This window comes from Oryza brachyantha, chromosome 2, assembly GCF_000231095.2.
Source record: "Oryza brachyantha chromosome 2, ObraRS2, whole genome shotgun sequence".
NCBI lineage: Eukaryota > Viridiplantae > Streptophyta > Magnoliopsida > Poales > Poaceae > Oryza > Oryza brachyantha.
The window spans coordinates 19724479-19745262 of NC_023164.2; the positions used below are offsets into that span (position 1 = coordinate 19724479).

The following is a 20784-nucleotide window of genomic DNA, read 5'->3' on the forward strand; positions in this document are numbered from 1 at the left end:
ACACCGGGGTTTTTAGATAGCCACGGGAGTAGCGAGGGGCAGCTTCTGCGCATAGATCGTAGCCACGAGAATTTGTTTTGGCGAGGAGGCGGATGCGTGACGGGGGTTGCTCGTTGTAGAGGGGAGAGCAGCGTCGAAAAGTGTTGGCGCCAATCTTCGCCACGGGCCGACGCATGAGCGCGGTGTAGAGGCTAATGACGTTGACAGCAGGCTAGGCCGATGAGAGAGATTTAGGCCTGACCCGGCTTGCGAACGCTTGAAGTAGGCCCATAGAGAAGAGCCCCTCGGGGACGAGGGATGCAGGACCTCGGCCCATTAAAGCTAGGGATGACAGTTGGACCGACGGTACGGCTACCCATAGGTCTCGTACCCTATGGGCACTGACATGGGTAAGAAATCTTACCTGTGGGTACACGTGAGTCGGGTATCCGCAAATATACGGGTCGGGTGCGGGTACAAGTCTTTGCCCGCAGGTACCCGATAGGTAACCGCAATCCTATAAAATATAAATAAACTACCTTCATGCAACATGTAAAGTAGTCTATCCATAGAAAATCCTAAAACATATGTTGAATCTATGTATGTTGTGCAGCTTCAGTATGAATTATGAATAATAATAATATTGTTATGGCTTGTAAATTTCAGACTTCTAACAATATGCATGTGCATGGTGAAAAAAAACATGGTGGACAATAATATGCATGCGAGATGTGACATTGTTATTTGATTTAATTAGTTGATTAGTTGATATACATCATTGCTAGTTGATATGGTAAGAATTTTGTGCTAGATTTAAATTATTCTTGCTATTGTGATCACTATGATATGATTTATCGAAACACGACGGTTACCCCAAACTTGGTGGATACCCGGTGGGCGCGAGCGTGGGTACGAAATTATACCTGTGGGTATACTAACAGGTAGGTAAAAGTTAAGGTCACGGGCAGGTAAACCCTTTACCCACACCTTACCTGACCCGTTGCCATCCCTTATTAAAGCCCCGTTTGGATTGAGGGCAAAATGATAGAAAACCAAAATTAGAATTTGGAGTTTAGCAACGACTCGACTACGATGGAGTTGTAATATCGCGGCAATAACATGCCATATGGTAAGGCACAGGAAACTGTGATTTTTGGTTACCACAAGAATTTAATATTTTTGAAATAAAAACTAAAAGTTTCATAATGATATACCATGACATATCATGTGGTTTTCATAGAAAACTGTGATTATTATGTTGTGAAAACTGTCAAGATTATCATCCTATATACCTCACTTATCGTTTCTGCCAAACGGTGACAATAATCACTATTTACTGCATGATAATCGTTTCTGCCACACTAGGAAAGTATAAAAATATAGAATATAAAATGTGTCAACCAAACTATATATGATGGGGAAAGGATGTTTAGTACATATTTCGACTGCAAAGAATAAATCACTCCTTATTATGTATAGTCATTTTCAAGTTCTATTACATGCTTTATTTGTTGGGTCACCTCCGACTTTGCCAAAACAACACTAGTGCAAGCGTTCACATTTCTTGAAGAAACTACTACTGCTGTGTAAAAATAAAAACTCTATTTTTGGTCAAGGGATGGAGTTTAAGCCTACTACCAAATAAATTCATTTTTAATTATTACCTGTATCCACAATCTGATAACATGTAATAGGGTATCATCAGAATTACCAAGAATTACCAATTTAGTGCATTGTTGATTCAATAAGATGACACAAGACAGCATGCGAGACACTAAGGAACCAATTTCTCTTATGGAGTCCAAATGGTTACTTATTATAGCAACAAGAAAGTGTGGAGTATTTCCATGCTGCTGCTAACCTAGTTTAATCCAGGTTCCCAGCACCGCAGCAGGCAGCAAGAGTACGTATGTATGGATCACCACCTCAGCAGGCTACCAACACATGGATGAGTAAAGGAATCACATTTACCTAACTTAATCAACAAACCGGAACCATATTAAGACATCATAATCATGTAAATAGGCGAACCCCTGATCATTCCCAGCAAATTACAGAAGCATGTCAGCATCACCCTAAGCTAAGCAGGGAAGGGTTGATTGATACCGCTAGAGGAGGCGTTGGCCTCCGCCCCGGCATCCGGCGGAGGGGAGACCATGTAGGTATACATGGCCATATGTCCCAGGTTTTAGTGGGGGGCACGGGCACGGCCTGATAAAGCATGGTCCAAGCATGACCCGTCACGAACAATCGCGTGCCCGTGCCGGCCTGGCCCGTGACTATGTGCCGTACTTAGGCCGTAACCCTGGCACGTTGGGCCAACACGAGCACGACCCGTTAATGTGGATGGCCCGATATGGCCCATTTCATATGCATGTTTGTTTCTTATAGCTTTATATGTGGGATTTCTATGCCTAAAATTATGAATTTGAGGAGTTATATAATTTTGGTTGTCTAGTTAATAATGGATGTCTAGACTGGATCATTGGGTGCTTTTCATTGTCAACAAATGTTTTTTTTATTTTTGAACTATTGACTAGCTGTTTATTTTTGTATTTTGAAATCTGTGTCCGGAGTTCGGGCCGGCACGGGCACATCGGGCCTAACGGGCTGGCACGACACGTATAAAACATCTCCGTGTCGTGCCTGGGCTTATTGCAAAGCACGGCACGTGGCACTGCACGGCACGACTAGCCAATCGTGCCTATTGTGCTCGTGCCTTAACGGGCCGTACCTATTCGTGCCCGTGTCGTGCCGTGTCGGGCGGCCTAGATGGCCATGTATACATGGAGGAGTAGCAAGTAGCAAGTAGCAAGCAGCAAGCTCGGGGACCTGCTAGCCGTGTCCCCTTCAGCAAGCTCGGGGACCTGCTAGCAAGCTCGACAACGAAGCCTTTAGATAACCACGGGAGCAGCGAGGGCCAGCTGCCGCGCGGAGATCACCGTGATCCCCACATGGCCCGCTGCCGTGGAACCACGTGAATTTGCTTTGGCGAGGAGGTGCAGGTGCGGTGGGGCGCGGGGCTGCTCGCTGGCAGAGGGAAGAGTAGTGCCGAAAAGTGCTGACACCGGTCTCCACCACAGGCTGACGAGTGCGTGTGGTGCAAGGGCAAGCGGCGGCGGCGGCAGCAGGCTAGGCCGACGAGAGAGATTTAGGGCTGACCCGTCCTACGAGCGCTTGGATTAGGCCCATAGAGAAGAGCCCGCCGACGACAAGGCATGCATGTCCTCGGCCCATTAGATGAGTCTATGAATTAATGGAAGTTTCGGTTTAAAACGAATGATTCGATAACTGGCCATACGGCAAGCACGATAACTATAAATTGTGATTTAAGTTAGAAAAACTCTAAAAGTTTCATGACGATATATCGCGATAATCACGACATATTGCATAGTTTTCATAAAAAAATAATTTTTGATATTGCAAAAACTGATGTGATTATTGTTTCCACCAAACCACGACGATAATTGCTATTTACCATGTGATAATCATTTCATATCATGTAATTTGACTAAAAATACGATAGTTTTATTTAAAAACTTTAATTTAAATTTATGCAGTTTTTACACGATTATCTTAACTACCGATGATATCATTGGCACGGGATTCTAACTCACGAAACGATAAGCCAAGCATGTGAGTATGGATTTTCTACAATACTGCTCACTAACGGGTGGACCCTACAGGCTATAGGGGCCACCTGTATGTGAGCAAGGCTCACTTGTTAGAGCATCTCCAACAAATGCCCCATCTCTCTCCAAGCCAAAATTTGACCATTTTGATAAAAAAAAGTCCTCAAACAGACTGGTCAACTGGATGGCCAAGCCATCCGGCTGGCCAAACCAGCCCCCAAACTGGCTTGCTATCTGTGGAAACTCTCCCTCTCTCCTCCTCCCAGCATGCCCGAGCGGCATCTCTCCTCCCAGCGACGCCCGAGAGGCAACGACGCAAGGCCGAACACCAGCGATGGCGGAGAGCCAGGCGGGCCAGCCGACGGCGACCTGCTCGGCACACGCCTTGTTCGCGAAGCTTCCCCGATGCGGACCTTCGCGCGCGCTGCCGCCGCGAAGGCGGCCGACCTCGATGAGCGCGACCAACGCTCCCTCTTCAACGGCGGCCACACGACTGCAAGGGTGGGTGGTCGCGGCGTCAAGAAGTGTTCGCGGCGGGGCTGGAGGTGGAGGGGCAGTCGTGCACGTAGCCCATGGCAAGGCGACAGCAGCGCGCGTCACCTGCGGCGGCGGCTCGAGCGCCGCCGCCCTCGAAGTCCGGCCCTCGGGAGCGCGGCGAGGAGGCCGGCGGCGGGTGCTCGAGTCATTGTCTGCCGCTCGGGTCATCGTCGGGGCGTCGTCGGGTCGTCATTGGGTCGGGCGTCGTCGGGGCGAGGCCACCGTCCCAGGCCACGGCCACCGCCCGCGCCATCCACCGCCGCTTGCCTCAGTTAAACAGTGGGAGAGAGAATGAGAAAGTGAGAGATGGAGGAAGAGGGAGATAAATAGAAAGAGTGGATGATGACATGTGGGGCCTAACTATCATAGACTCAGAATAGAGAGGGTGAATGGAGAGACTGCTGGAGTAAAAAATAGATTTAAGTGACTAAATGAAATGGGAAGTGACCAAATAGATATTTGTAGAGTCTAATTTGGGCTGTGTGTGAGAGATGGTCTTAGAGCAACTCCAACAGTTACCCAAATTATGTTTCCCAAATATGATGTTTTAGCAAGTTTGTAAACAAAATGGCAAAGAGAAAATTGTTTTATCTCCAACCGTTAGGGATATTTCACTTGCCAAAAACAGATTAAGTCATGAAGTTGAGGGAGATCGCCATCTCTATTGTCGCTCTCGTCGCCCCAAGCAGTGGCAGCCGCGACGTCCCTCCCGTGCTGGCCTCGCCGCGCCGGTCCTTCATCGCCGCCCCGTGACGCCACCGCCCCCGTGACGCCCTGTCCCGCGCTGCTGGTAGTGTTTCGATTGCACTTCTCTAAGAAATAGAGCATGAATGAGCAAATAATATATCAGAACTAATCAACAAAAAAACAGAAAGAAATCTCAATTTTATGGAATCTTTTCATAGATCACTGGAAGAACACAGGTCAACAGCCAAGATGACAAATCGGATCGCAGCTCACAAGCACCAACGCTCTATCGATCGAAATACGAAAGATTGGATGTAAGATGCAAACTTTGCCTGCACTTGAGTTGTATTGCACTGATAGAGAAAATAAGAACTAACGATGTTGACATAGTGTACAGTGTCCAATTAATCCAGGTGCCGCAAAGATCTGATCTTGGTTGAAAACCTCCTCGTGACCACGAATCAAGCATCACGAGAAAGCCTGAAACTTTCTCCCCTAAACTGAAAAGTAAAAAAAGAAGCAAAGCAAGCACACTTGACACTAGGCCGCAAGACAGCTCACCTTCTTGTGGTTCTTGACGGGGAGCGGCATCTTGCGCTTGGGCACGCAGATGGCGCGGAGGCCGACGAGATCTGGGTCCTCAACGACCTCAATGTTGGACGCCGCCTCCTCGCCGGTGTTGGACGACTGGTTGGAGCCAGAGCCGATGGCGGGCGAGTCGTTCCTCATCATCGCCACGGTGGCGGTGTAGCCGACCGTGAAGGCGGCGTGTGGCGGAGGGGCTCGAACCGTCGGACGAGCGAGCGCAGGACGGGCGAGCTGGCGCAGGGTGAACGGGCGCCGGGGCGCCGGTGCGAAGGGGCTGGAGATGGCCGGGAACGGGCCTTTGCGGCGGCGGGACGTTGAGTGGTGGCGGCTCGGCTATTGGACAGTGACCAGGGCGACTGAACAGCAACGCCGGGACTCCACGAAAAAGAAAAACGTCGCATGTTAAATTTCCAGGCGGAGACGCGAGAGAAATATAGTGTCGTACTTCCTGGAGGGCAAGTGAAATCTGGACTCTCATATATACGTGCAAACGAGAGGATATGACAAGTTGCTAAAACTTGACAACCCGAATGGCAAACTGTTGAAGACAGTTTTTTACGATTACCAAAAAATAAAAATAAAAATAACAAGTTAGGATGGACACCTTGTTGGAGTTGCTCTAACTAAAGATCCCAATTGCAAACCATACCAGACGCGACCGTACGCCTTGGGCGGCACCAGCTCGGGCGCCGCATAGCCGCGCAGGCGTACAGCGTACGCCAGTGCGCATCCGGTTCACCGCCCGGCGCCCCGCCCCCACGCACGCAAAAGCCGCTACCCTCCCCGATTCGCCGCAACGCCTCGCCTGGTCTCCCTCCCATCTCTCTCGCCATTTCGCCAAGCTCCTCCTCCTCCTCCTCGCCGCGCGCCGAGAAGAAGATGGGGAAGCGGTGGATCCCTCTCGAGGCCAACCCCGACGTCATGAACCAGGTGAGCGTCTCTCCGCCGCCTCCGCCCGCGCGCCCAGCGCAAGGGTTCCCGCCTTCTCCTTCCGTTTTGGCAGCGCCTCGCGCGCTCCTCTAGTCCTCCTCGCTTACGGCCACGGGTGGCGCCGCCTCCGCCCGTGCGGCGGGTGGGTGGGCGCGGTGATTTTGCGTGCGCAGTTCATGTGGGGGCTGGGGGTCGCCGAAGGGGAGGCGCAGTTCTGCGACGTCTACGGCCTCGACGACGAGTTGCTCGCGATGGTGCCCCAGCCCGTGCTCGCCGTCCTTTTCCTCTACCCGCTCACTTCGTTGGTAAGCCCCCCTCGCGTTCTGCTTCTGCTTTGAGGTTTTTGACTTGCATGATGTGGAGGGGTGATGAATGCTGCTTCTCGGGGTGATCAGGACGACGAGGAGGAGGAATCGGGCGCTTCTGCCACTTCCACGGTTGGGGACAAGGTACGGATGTAGCCCATCTGCTTTGTTTTCTCCGCATAGCGCATCTAATGTGCTCTCCATAATGACTTGGCCCCGATTTGATGCATTGTGCTGTATGTGCACTGACTGAACTACAAATTGTGCTATTACGCTTTCCTTGGTTTTAGTTAAGCTGTTTTGTGAATCGGATTTGTAATTCCAGTTAAATCACTGCACGGGATCAGGACTTAGGAGTCAGGATAGGTCATCCACAGTTTGATTGGAGTCCGGCCTACTTTATGCTATGTTATTCCGTACAATTAATGTTGCGTAGTGATTTATTTGTTTCTATGACTTCTGTTTGTAACTTGCAACAGCTGTAATCTTGTAGAGGACTAGAGCTCTAGAAAAGGTTGAAGTTGTTCACTGAATGTTGTGCATGATTTGTATCCTCGTTTCATTTGTGATAATCTCACTCTATACGCAGAGGATTGCAATGTAACTGTATAGAATTTTTTTGCTAGTCAAGTCTACACGAGAGTAGAGTAGCATTTTCTGAACCAGATGCGTTAGTTGCGAGATATTTAGGAAATTGAACCTCAATAGTATCATGGTATCGTGAAATGCAAGAATGCCTTTTGCAGTTCTGCTTTCACTTCCATAAAGTGAACTCCAGATATGGCTGGAACCACTACCACTCTACCAGTAACTATCTATAATTTATAAGCTGTTTTAAATATTAAGATACCTCACTTTATCATGGTTGTCAATAACATTTCTTTTACAATAGAAGTCGCATTTATTTGCTTTTGCTAACAAAACAGTGTGTGCATGGATGCACGGCAACTCTCTGCTGTAAACATGGTCCTCCGTATTAGTTTTATAATGAAATTGCTTTGGTATTAATTCTTTTGCAGTATTTATAGAAATGATGACTGTACTGTGTCAAAAATATGATGATGCAGGCAAATGATAATGGAATTATCTATCCTTTGTAACTTGGAATTTTTAAACATGATATGCTGCAGTATCTTACTTAAACTGTGTGCTCAACCAAGGCATAGATTGATTGCTTCCAATACTAGATGGGGATTTGGGTGCCTAATTTCTGATTTTCCATTTGTTCATGCACTATAAATGGGTTGTCGATGGACATGCTGCTATCATATGGACTGCAGTTCCAACTCTCATGTTATATCTCGATTTGGAAGTTCAGTCCTCAAGAATCCAAGTGATTCTATAATTTCTGCAGATGACCTGATGTAGATTCTTTTAGGTTTGACCGTTTGAAGTCACATTACCATAGTCATTTAGTCTTGCTAGAAGCTCCACAACAGGTTAATGTACTGTTTTGTTTGCTGCCAAATCACTTAGTCACATGTTATATAAGACGTGGCAGAATTTTTAGCAAAATTGTGATGATTATATAGGCTATGTGATGGCCTGACTGTTGTGCATGTTTGGCATCCTTTGAACCATCGTTTTTCTTAGGGAGAATGCATAAGAAGATAGCAGTATAGTATACACTGTACAGATTGTGGTTCAACTTTCATGTTAGTATTTTTACTGTACTTGATACATTCTATTTTTGGTTCACTAATAATGTTTCATATTCTAATTAATAAATGCTAATCTGCTCTTCCCTTTTTTGAGGGACACCCATTGGTTTCTATTTCCTTCACCCTGCATATTAAAAGTGTCAAAACATATATGATAGTATTGTGGATGTCTACTTTTAATCAATACAGAGTGCCAAATGGCATGGCAATTTGCACTTTACTCATTTGAAATGGCACATGTTAAGTTACATGAAACTTTTGTTCCCGGGTGGTGAATTCATGTACCATTTAGTTTCTTAACCCAATAACTTGAATACTTGATATGCAGGACTTGAGCAAGAGGGTATACTTTACGAAGCAGACTGTTGGCAACGCATGTGGAACAGTTGGTGTCATTCATGCAATAGGAAATGCTGCATCCAAACTCAAGCTGGGTAATTACTGTAATGTTGTATCCTCATTTAGCTGTTAGATAACGGATAACCATTGTTTGGTTACCCTTGAGCCATTAACTGTGTCCCAACATGCTGTACTTCTGTCTGTATAGTAAATAAGGAAAGCTATCAGATAGAAATAATCCAATAAAGAGGAAAATGATTATCAGGTGATGCATATTCAGGGATTGAATTATATTAGTTCACCTGGACAGTAAATAGCAAGTATCTCAGTCAGTATTTTTTTTCTCATAGCTTCTTTTTATAGTATAACATAAATAGTTTCCTGGTTTGTGAAACTTCACAGTATTCTCCATTTTTAATGTACATACTGAAATACACACATATTTGATGAAATGGTGTGAATGGCTTGAGGGCATATATATTACACAATCAGCATGTCCAGGAGGAAATTGATGTACTTAATCAGTTTGATGGCTGTTGAACTTCCTTAATGTGTTGGCTTAAATATGAGTGTATGACCTAGTTTTTTTTATCTTAAACTGTTTTAATTTGTAACAATATCTGATGTCTACTTTCTTCTTTGCAGTTGAAGGATCTTATTTTGATAGGTTTTATAAACAAACAGCTGATATGGATCCAGTCCAGGTTAATTTCTGCACGTGCAAATTCATTGTGGCCTTCCTTATTTACTTTTGCATTGGCATAATATGAACAGTTTTTGCTATTTTCAGCGTGCTGCCTTTCTTGAGGAGGATGATGAGATGGAGGATGCTCATTCTGTTGCTGCTTCAGCTGGTGACACTGATGTAATCACTTGCATCACCCTTTCTTTATGTTCACTAATATAGTGCCAACAGCATTCTATTGAGTAGACCAGTTAAATGTATATCTTGCAACCATGATATATAACATTCTTAGTACAAATAACTCATTGTGATGGTAAATGCTGCTGTTAGGATGCCATTATACAAGAGCTTGTCCGCCCTCTGTGTACAAGTTCATATCGCAGAATAAAATTTAAGAGGGAACAATGAAAAACCAAATACAATACCACATAAGTGCAACTGTAGAAAATAAATTTACAAGATGAGACTAGAGGGGTACCAACCTCCTTTATACAAAAAAAAAAAGATTGTGGAAGATAAGAAATGTGCCCAGTTTGGGCATATAGTGATATTATCCTTACTTTTTGCTGCCATCCTAAATTCCTAATATCATTCTTGTGCAGGCTAACGTTGAGGTGAATGAGCATTTTGTATGTTTCTCATGTGTTGATGGTATGTATCTTATAGCATTTACTTAAATGACAAATCTTTGTTTCAAGTATCAATAATCTGTTTGCTTGCTGGTCATTTCATTTTTCCTTTGGGGGCATGCAGGTGAACTTTATGAGCTTGATGGACGAAAATCGCAACCAACATGTCATGGCCCTTCATCACCAGATACTTTGTTACAGGTAACATTTTGCATTTCCTTGTAAGTTGCTTGTCTGCCATCTTCTGTTTTTAGAAGGATTCTTTGTATGTTATACATTTATTTGAGTGGTAGTAGTTTTTTTTAATGAAATAGTCCTTTGTTATTATCCTGTTGTCAAATGGAACTGATACATTATGTTATGGCTGGAGGTTATAGCATAGAGTATCGGCCACAGTGCAATTATGTCAAGTTAGATTTGGCAAGTCTGTAGCAGATGGAAATGGACTCTCTGATAGAGTTTCCTATAGTTTTGCTAGAGTCCTAGAAGCATCAGGCTACTATAGTTTGAAAGTTTCCTAGAGTTTTGGTTGAGCGTCCTAGGCTGCCTTCGTTTGAAAGGGAGAGGGGTTAGTTATCTAGCGCGGAAAACGTAGTACTCTACTCCTTCTATATTTTTTCATATGACGCCATTAACTTTTAGGTCCACGTTTGACCATTCGTCTTATTCAAAAAAATTATACAATTATTAATTATTTTGTTATAATATGATTTATTATTATAGGAACTTTAAGTATGCATTATAATTTTGCATATTTGGATATAAATTTTGAATAAGACGAATGATCAAACGTAATCCTAAAAGTCAACGGTGTCATACATAAAAATATGAAGGGAGTAATAGATTAGTACATGATTAATTAATTATTAATTATTAAAAAAATATAAAATAGATTAATATGAATTTTTAAAACAACTTTTCTATAGAAAATTTTCGCAAAAAATATACCGTTTAGCCGTTCGGGAAGCGTGCGCGCGAAAAAAGGGTGTGAGATATCTAACTTGGGGTGGTCGAACACGGCCCTAGTAGTATCAGGTTATTAGTTGTTTCCTTTCTTCCTTTTAAAGGCACCTCAGTATATAAAGGTATCCCAGGAACGTCAATCAAGCAATACGAAATATCTAAAAGGGGATTAACCCTAAAGTTCCAGCCATATCACATTATGTTTTAGCATTTGCCTTAATGCCTTGCATCAGAATGCTTATGATTCATGGACTTAGGGTGTTCTTTCCTTTTTCATATTTTGCTATTTTTTTCTCTCAGGATGCTGCAAAAGTTATCAAAGCCAGAATTTCGTCGAACCCTGACTCAATGAACTTCAACGTGATGGCTCTTTCTAAAGTTATGTAAGATAAAATGAGCGTTAGACCTTTTCCTTTCCATAGGCATACAACGAAGGAAAAAAAGGGGGAGAAGATACTACAGTTGAATAAAAGTAGTTTGCTCTTTGCACAAGTTTTAGATCATATGACCAATGTGTTTGACTGATATATTCACGTTTTGTTAATCGAGATAGGCTTATCTCTGATTTTAATATGTTCCCCTTTTTTTATTGAATGGTGTTAGCGAAAATGGTGCAGCTTCCATCATATTGTTTGGTTGTTTTCATTCACTGATACAAGATGGATCTATTGCGTATGACCTATCTCACATTATTGTCAAGACAATACAAAATTTTCCAATCGGCAAGTAAAACAGTAGACGTGCTTGATCGAAAACATATATGCTCTCCGCTGAATATTTCCTGCTTAAAATCAATAATAACTCTGTAAAAGGTCTTGATTTTTATTCTCTTATTTCTTTTGTATCCCTACGTCCTATCAGAGCTTCATGTATCTTTCTGCGTGTATACTCGTATTGTGGAGTAAAGAGGAAAACGCCAAATGGAAATTTCCAACGGAAATAACAAGTGAACTAATGTATCTACTGCACATGGGTGCCCTGCCTGCATACGGCCTGTAGCGCACGCGCGAGCGACGCCGAGAACACGGCCATCGACTGGAACACGGCGGGCAGCTTCCCCTGCACGCCGGTCACCGCCGCGGCCCTCGTCGCGTCGATGGCCTTGGCGTGCTTCCGCATCTCGTCCTCCGCCATCCTCCGGCACGCGGCGATCTCGTCCCTCCGCTGCGCCACCTCGTTGCCGTCGTCCCCCCAGTGCCTCATCCCCCGGTTCCACAGGGAGAGGCCCATCGGCGCGTACGATTCGTAGTAGCTCTTCTCCACCTGCCGCAGCGTCCGCGACTTGCGGTCGGCCTCGCGGGAGTACTGGCTGACGCGTCGCGCCACCCGCAGCTCGTCGCTCTGGAGGCCGTACAGCGACCGGACGGCGCCGGCGAAGCTCTTGATCGACCTGACCACGTCGGCGCAGTGCACGCGATCGAGCGCCTGCCCCCACAGCTCGACGAACGCGGCGACCTCGGTGGCGAACGGGGAGGCCGCCTCGGCGCCGTCGGCCGGCGCCTGCAGTGTCAGCCTGAGCCAGCCGTGCAGGGCGTGGACGTAGTCGCGCTGGTGCTTGGCCAGGTGGTCCAGGGCGGCGCACCAGGACGACATGGCGGCCTCGACCGCCCGCGTGGCCTCGTGGTGGATCTCCGTCGTGGGCTCCATGGACGTCCGGCTGCTCAGCCCGCGGAGCTGCTGCGCGATCAGGCCCTGCGCCTCGTGGTGCTGCCCCATCGCCTTCCACATGTCGAACGTGGCGTGGCAGAGCCCCAGCAGCTGGCGCGCGAGCTGCCCGTCGCGGAGCTCCGCGATGGCGGCGGAGCTCGCGTTCACGGCCTGCGTCGCCGTCTCGAGCTGCACTTTCGCCTTCTCCCACGCGTCCTTGAGCTTCAGGACGTCCACGCCGACCTTCCTGCTGTACTCCTGGGCACTCAACTCCTCCAGCTTCTTGTCGTGCTGGACCTGCAGCCGCTCTCTCGCCTGCATTGCGACATCGCATCACTCGACTGGCCATCAGCCAAGTTCTTTCATCTATCTGGGTATGTTGCTATTACCTTGACCTCACGATACAGCTTCTTCTCCCATGCCAACAGCTGCTGCAAGGTGGAGCTATGCCTCTGGCCGCCATTGATGCTGTCGACGCGGTCGTGCGCAACCGATGGCGCCGACAGGCAGCAAAGCGCGCCCAAGATGCTGTTCGGTCCTCCTGCAACAAAATCAGTTCATGCGGGGATCAGCGGCAAGAAGCTTCTCTGCTCTGCAACTCGTGCTTCGTCATTTTTGCCTTTTAAGTGAGCATAGATGCAAGTACGCAACACGTAAAAAAGTCACACGGTTGTTCTACTGTACTTCTTCCAAAATGAAACTATTTATATACCATCCACCATTTACCTTAAAATGAAATTAGTTATCCACTTACCTTCTTACCTCAATCAATCACAACCTAATCATTCTCACCTATTTTCTTAATCTCAATGTCCAGTTATACGAATAGTTATATTTCGAAGCAAATAGAGTATTGACTAATAATCACGTACAGACTACAGTAGAAGTAAATGTGAGTGTGCTAAATAGATAGTGGCTCACGCTTGAACTCGGTGTTGCTGGCCTCGAGGAAGCTCGAGACAGCGTCGCCGGCGACGCTGGCCTTGAGGAAGTACTCCTCCAACCCCGCCGCGACCTCCGCGAGGCTGCGGTGCCTCGCCACGATCCTCACCTCCTCGCCACCGCCGCCGCCGCCTTCCTCTCGCGTGACCGACGGCGCCCCGGCCTCGCCATCAAGAACGTGGCCGACAGCCTCGCCGGCCTCCCGCGCCCGCCGCCGCCGCTGGTCCTCGTCGATGGACCGGAGGAGCGGCGGCGGCGTGGAGGGCGCGACGACGGGGCGGTGGACGATCACGGCGGGCGGGGTGTGGTCGGACACCGGGAGCGGCTCGCCGACCGCGAATCGGGTGAGCGCGGACGCGGCGCCGACGAGCGACCGGAGGTACCCGGCGTGCGAGGCCGCGAGGTGGCGGCGCAGCCGCACCGCCTCCCGCATCAGCCGCCGCCTCTCCCTGCACCGCCTCATGTGCTCCCGCCGCGCGGCCACTCGCTCGGCGTCCTCCTGGCGCGACGCGGCGGCGCCCATTATTATTACTTACTACTGCCGCGGCGTCTCCTTCCGTTCGCGGCCGGCCGGCCGGGCAGGGCAAAAAAGCTGGCGCGACGCGGACACTCCCGATCGAGTCGTTAAGCTGGACGAGCTGAGGTTGCGCGGCCGAGGTGGGACTAATGATCGGAGGTGATTTGATTCGAGCAAAGCAGCTAAGCTAAGTAGGTTTAGGAGCTAAGGGGTAGTGTGGTGTCAAAGAGGGGGACGTACTTATCGGTATCGCCGCTCGTCGGAATGGCCGCGTTTGGTTGGTTGTTTATGAACACAACATAATGGAGATCGAACAAAAGAAAGGCAAAGGAAGGAATGATAGGAAAGCGGTGGGAAAAAGGAGGACGAGCATGTCGCATATTCAGATGCTTACGAACCAAAACGCGACGCATTTCAGGGTTCGGTTAGCCCATGCCCGCCCGCTCCCATGCGGCCACGTACGTGGTTAACTCCGTTAAACCCCGGGCTAAATCAACAGCCCAAATTCCCGGTGTAGTCTGCGTTTCTGCGTATACGTACATAAAAACGAGAGCATGCGCAATGCGGTAGGAGCAATTTTAAGGTCTAATAAAAAGTAACAAAAAAATATCTCGAGTTACCGGTACATCCTAACAACACACATCCTACTCAGCTAGATCTAATGGTGAGAAATAATTTAGTACCTTAAGTTACCGGTACCTCGAGGTACTTTTTGTTTAACTGAAGTAAATCTATTCCTAAAAATCATGTTATTTATAGTAGACCAAAGTTGCTAGCAACAGGCAACCAGCCAACCAAAATGAACTTGAAAGCTAAATCTATGGGGCCAGAAATTACCGTCAACAAACTCATCAAAATTAGCTGAGCATCTAATCCAATCCAGAGCATCTCTACAAATACGCCAACTAAAAACAGTAATAGGACACTAGAAAAAAATATGACATATGAATCTTCCTAACAACCACAAAGTTGGCAGAATTCTGAACCCTGCCAACTCATTTATTTTCAGCTGTCCTATAGACTGAATGTTAATTTTCCAAACCAACCACAATAAATATTTTAGACACAATGGAAATTTTAAAAAAATATGACATATATGAATCTTCCTAACAACCACAAAGTTGGCAGAATTCTGAACCCTGCCAACTCATTTATTTTCAGCTGTCCTAAAGACTGAACGTTAATTTTCCAAACCAACCACAATAAATATTTTAGACGCAATGGAAATTTCCACATCATTAGCATCTCTTTTATCTATCACCCTTCTATAAAGACGATCATTTTATACATAGAGTTGGAAGTGAAAGATCATTTCTTATCAATAGCCCGATTTATTATAATCCATCTTTTAAAAAACCATTTTTGTGGAAACGAGTAGATGTGGATCACACTTCCCATGCACAAGCACGGTACTTCACTGCACCACCGCCTGCCTACGTGGTGGCGATTGTGGTCGGCTTCGCCGAGTCGTCGTCGTCGCGTCGACGCTGATGAATCGTGGGCTGTCGGTTCGAGAAGGGGAAGAAAAAGAAGAAAAAAAAAAAGAAGAAGAAAAGCGTAGGATCTCATCGCCGATCGATCGAGTCGCGCGAAGGATCTACGTACGTGACGCTTATCCTTAGCTCGCTCGCGCGCGGCCGCCCTGGCGTGTCGCGGTGTCACCTTCCACTGTTGCTGCCCTTGTGCCCCCCCAGCTTTCTTCGCGTCTCGGTGCGGTTCGCTTTGGAGAAAGCTTTGGCTTGCGTGGCTCCGGCCGTGCTTTTTGCAAAAAGGCTCGCGCGTTTGAATCCACAAACGCACACACGGACGGACGGGTGAATGATCGATCGTCCGAAAGGCGATTTTTGCAAATTTTCTGCCGCTGCGGGTTCTCTATCCTTGATTTAAGCTTTGGGTGCCGACAAAGGGGGAGATAGCGCAGCTCTTTCGCCAGGAGGAGAAAAGGCGAGGACCGACGAGGTGTTTACTGAGGCAGGAAGCTCTGCGGTTCGGACTTCGGAGCGCAGAGGATAATGTCGGACGAGTTGGTATTAGCTAGGAGCGAAGTTCTATTTTGAGTGGACGCTGATCCGTATTGACGTCTTGTTCCATGAATTTTTAACTGATCTGTTGCATGAAACATTAGGTCCAAACCTATCATTCCATCTTTTTACTTATGCTCAGAAGCCAAAATTTAAACTTTTTACCTTAATTTTGAAGTTGATTTTAAGGGGTTTTCACCGAAATTTATTTTTCAGTCTTAGATCGTTAAGAATGCATATATGAATTTTTTTATTTATAAATGTCATTTGATTTTTTAAAACACTCAAAAAAATCACCCCTAGATTTTCTGTCATGTGAGTTTAAATTTTTGGTTAGCAAGGTAATTAAAATTAGAGATTTGCTTCGGTCTAACAAAAAGTACCTCGAGGTACCGGTACCTCGAGATACCAAATCGTTTTCCACTGTTGGATCTAGCTGAGTAGGATGTCACTGATGATCCAATGATCAGAAATGATTTGGTACCACGAGGTACCGGTACATCGAGATTACTTTTGTTACTTTCTATGCAAATCTCTTAAATTAAGCTGTGAATGCTCGCTTGCTCCCTCCCGAAGTCATAGTGGGAGTGTCTGCCATGGGCGATAACAATGACACGGATGTTTCAACTAGAGTTGCCATTGATGATTTGATGTAGACATATATTGATCTACCTGGTCATGCAATAGTGGTGATCGATGTAGTTATGGTAGCTAATGTAGCCCTATATTGACGAAGGTAAAAAATTGCTATGTTTTAGAGATGGAGCTATAATCGTAAACAAGTTACCTTGCAGATGTTAGAGAATGCCATTTAATATGTCTTGCATATTTTGGAGGATATTCTTTGGCCATCTTACATACACTAGAGGATGGTGTGGAGTCAGATCACCAATTTTGGTTGAACTCTGTACACTATGTAGGAGGCCATTGTAGTAGTGATGTCGAGTTGATGCAGACATTTCTGTCGCAGATGACACGGTTGATGTCGTTGTCGATGAAGTCACCATGTCCATTGTTGTATCGTGGTGTGCAATGGCCTGCATCTTTCTAATCGATCCGTTGGCAATGGCCGTGATGGTCGGCTCGTATGTTGATCTTGAGAGTCATGGGCTTCCTGATGAGGTTGATGCCTGATCTAATGAGGACGGTGTTGTTGGTCTTGATGTTTCTCGTGGTGGACTCCGAGCGTGGTGTCGTCTCGTCTTGATGTTGATCCAGTGAGGTAGCTGAATTTTGAAAAACAAATCTAATGTAATTTGAGAGATTTTACGGTGTGTGCGAGAAATGTATAGGTATGGAGAGGCTGTGCAACGTTGGCTATTGATCTAGTAAGAGATGAGGTATGGAAAAAATATTATAATCGATAATTATGGTGCAATTATATAGTTAATTTAATGGCAATTGTGCCTTAGTCTCAATACCTTCATCTTTCAAAAATGTATCAATCTAAAAAAAAAAAATACAGTGCATTTGGTTAGTAGGAGGCATAGGTGATCGTGTTTTTTCCTTCCTACTCAAATCTTCCATCTTTAGGGTTACTCGGTATGATCATGGTTTTTTCTTTGTTACATAAATCTTCCTTTTTTATGATTGTCCATCGTGGAGGACAGAGATCAGCAGATAGTTGCTCGGCCTGATCTATTGCAGATTTTATCCCAAACCTGAGAGAAGGTTCCGTCGATGCATAGGTTGCTGACTTCAAACTATTTCTTCACACCACCGTGCAAATTTGTAAAAAAAATACATAAATCATGTTGTACCTGGAAAGAAATTTAAAGTATAGAAAATCATGCAAATCATGTTGGTAGCATGTAAATCACATCAGCATTATTTATTTCACTTAAATCATACCGACGCGATACCTATTCTAAACTTTTGACTTTTTTTTCTCTTTGTAGAATTATCCATATGCACTAAGATAGAATATGTGATTAACTGGTGACGTGGAGAAAAAAAAAGAGAGGAGCTGCCTCGTATGTAAAGGGCAAACTCTATACAGGCACTAAGAGAAAGAGTAGATTGAAGGAGAAATGGTTAAAACTAATGTATTTTAAAGCTAATATAGAGATGGTGTATTCTATATATCTCTTACTCAATGAGTTGTTTACGTACAAACTAGAGTTAGGATCCACCGCTACCATTTAAACTTGCTCTAAGCGTTTGAGCCGCAAGTCATCACAGACCAACTACAAAAAATCCACAACTGCACAAGGGCTCTGGTGAATTACAGTTTATTTGCTTCTTCGCTGGTTGCTCCGGCTGCTTCGCTAGGTGGTGGAGGAGATGCAGTGCAACCATCCACGTGTCGGGCCACTACTGGCTGGATCCTAGATGGGGCCCGCCTGTCGGAAGGATGAACGTCGGTCAACGGTCGTGATCAGCACGGTCTCCTCCACCCGCTCTGCACGTGCGGATCCGTTCATGGACTGGTCGTCACTTGTCGCCATCGCTTTGATCCGTCAGCAGCGAGATCCAGGCTCCGCTGGGTTGATGGCGAGAATAACCTCTTCGTCAACTTGGAAATCTAGAATGTGCGTCCCTCGGCTCGGCTCGGCTCTTTGCTTCGGAGGAGAGACAAAGGTCCAACCAATCCATTCATTTTCCTTGCATATCCGAGGACAACCACGACTGTCGTTACTTGCATCTTCTTTTTAACGATCATTTCTCTTATCTAATAAATTTGACTACTTATTAGTTATCATTTAATTATAACTTACGTTTCATATTTTAATAAATACTTTCAATAATGCGAACTCAATGGCTGACACAAATTACGTGGCAAGTACCTATATTTTTTAATAAAATAGCACACATATACGTTCACATTTTAGTATAAAAATTAAACGGTAATATAATTTTAACCTCTGTCGTCACATATTAAACTAATATGATGATATTCTAATTAATATAGTAATTTATATGTCCATAAAAACATGGTGGATCTTTAGTATTCTCTTAATAATATAATAATTCAATATACATAAATTTTATGATATATTTGTTTCTCTTCCCCCCTCTAAATTTATATTTTGTAACATCTTCTAACTATCTCTAATGATATTAGTCAACCTACTAAAATTAATATATGTACAATTTATTCATAATAGTAGCTTATAACCTGATTTTGTGATGTTCATCATTATCAACACTTTGTTGTTATCAGGTTTCTTTATTTCGTTGTGTTGCTCACGTTTCGGAATCTAGTTAGGAACTCCATTGTCACATTGGAATTTTTCTTTTATTTGGTTAACACATGAATTCTAAGAAATTTCAATTTATGTAAGAATTTCTAGTTAGTTTTACCTTGTAGTATTAATGTGGGATTCCTAGAAGAGCATTCAATTAATATAGGCAAAATATGGAATCTTCTCTCAATATTACTTGTTTTCCGTTAGATTTAAAATATTTCTACATTATACTCATACATAACTCTTTTCTCAATGAAAAATATTTTATACTAAATTTTAGATATTTATAAATTGTATTTGCATCCAGACTCTTTCACTTAATCAATTTAATCCGAATTTGAGATGTTTCTGAATTGTTTCTTCATGTTCTTCTTTGAATATAAATTATTCTGTTGTTTTTATCCAAATTCTGTTCTTTACAAATTTATATTTATACATGAGTTTTATCTTAATATTAACTATTTTATGTTTTAATTTCATGTTTTTGTAAATTGTATTTATATGTGGCTTCCTTATTTTGTCATTCTCAGTTTGTAATTCTACTTGGATTCTAAACTGTACTCCACAAACTAACTTTCTGCATAATAGTAGTAATTGTTACGTTGACTCTTTTTCTTAATATTATTTACTTTCAACCAGAATTTTAGATGTTTCTAAAATATATTTCTAAATGGACTTTTCACTTAATATTAATTTTTTAAAATTCTAATCAAAATTTCAGATTTTTTCAAAAATTATTTATAAATGGACCCTTTTTATACTTTTTGTTACTTCTAATTCTGAATTTGTATTTCTAGAGTCTAATTTTGTTTTATTTTAGGTTAAAGTGATACTTATAAACTGCATTTCCATGTTAATATTATTTATTTTTAACTAGAACTTTAGATGTTTCTAAAGTGTGTTTCTAGATGAACTCTTCACTTAGTATGATTTCTTTAATTTTAATCAAATTTTGGATTTTTCTAAAATGTATTTATACATGGGCTATTGTTACTTTTGTTTATTTTTAGTTACGTATTTTAGTTTCTAATCGATTCTATTTTTTCTATTAATGTGATACTTCTAAACTATTTTTCTGTATTGACTCTTTCTCATAATATTAAATGTTCCTAGATTGTATTTCTACATAGACACTTCTCTCAACATTAACTATTCTATTATTGTATGTAATCCTTATTTCACAGTTTTCTAAAATGTCATTTTCATACATGCACTCTAATTTATTTTTTCTTTATTTTTAATTCTAAATTTCTATTTCTAATTGAATTATATTTTTTTATTTTTGATTCATGTGAGATTTTCTAACACATTAGAGCGAACGTGATAATTCATTTTTCTATTATTTTATTAATATTTTAGATGGTCAAACCTGTGCCATGAAACCAATAACATCATCTATTATTAAAAAAAAAGATGAAGCAGTACCCGTGCACAATTTTGGACGTATGGGAGTTTCTAGCTATCGAGTCATCTTATTATAGGAATGGAACTTCAACAGTAGCCAGTGAAAAAAAAATACTTTGTGAATTTTCAC

The 20784-nt window shown here is 43.9% G+C and overlaps 2 protein-coding genes across 2 annotated transcripts; one reads left to right on the forward strand and one right to left on the reverse strand.

Moving 5' to 3' along the window:
* Positions 1-6159: 6159 nt before the first annotated feature.
* LOC102716756 (ubiquitin carboxyl-terminal hydrolase 3-like) lies at positions 6160-11503 on the forward strand. The gene is made up of 9 exons (XM_006647560.3): positions 6160-6353; positions 6527-6658; positions 6749-6802; positions 8648-8753; positions 9304-9362; positions 9449-9523; positions 9946-9994; positions 10097-10173; positions 11236-11503. The coding sequence occupies exons 1-9, from the start codon at positions 6303-6305 to the stop codon at positions 11320-11322; spliced, it is 690 nt and encodes a 229-aa protein (XP_006647623.1). The 5' UTR covers positions 6160-6302; the 3' UTR covers positions 11323-11503.
* A 59-nt stretch (positions 11504-11562) lies between these two features.
* LOC102705322 (protein ROLLING AND ERECT LEAF 2-like) lies at positions 11563-14286 on the reverse strand. Its single transcript, XM_040520722.1, has 3 exons — positions 13504-14286; positions 12972-13123; positions 11563-12897 (listed from the first exon to the last, which is right to left on the reverse strand). The coding sequence occupies exons 1-3, from the start codon at positions 14045-14047 to the stop codon at positions 11896-11898; spliced, it is 1698 nt and encodes a 565-aa protein (XP_040376656.1). The 5' UTR covers positions 14048-14286; the 3' UTR covers positions 11563-11895.
* Positions 14287-20784: the final 6498 nt, after the last annotated feature.

Coding starts and splice junctions, on each gene's coding strand:
- LOC102705322 (XM_040520722.1), bottom strand. CDS start 14,047: ATGGGCGCCGCCGCGTCGCGCCAGGAGGACGCCGAGCGAGTGGCCGCG. Junction 13,124..13,503: donor CAGCAACACCGAGTTCAAGC/GTGAGCCACTAT, acceptor ATTTTGTTGCAG/GAGGACCGAACAGCATCTTG. Junction 12,898..12,971: donor AGCTGTATCGTGAGGTCAAG/GTAATAGCAACA, acceptor GTCGCAATGCAG/GCGAGAGAGCGGCTGCAGGT.
- LOC102716756 (XM_006647560.3), top strand. CDS start 6,303: ATGGGGAAGCGGTGGATCCCTCTCGAGGCCAACCCCGACGTCATGAAC. Junction 8,754..9,303: donor TGCATCCAAACTCAAGCTGG/GTAATTACTGTA, acceptor TCTTCTTTGCAG/TTGAAGGATCTTATTTTGAT. Junction 9,363..9,448: donor CTGATATGGATCCAGTCCAG/GTTAATTTCTGC, acceptor TGCTATTTTCAG/CGTGCTGCCTTTCTTGAGGA.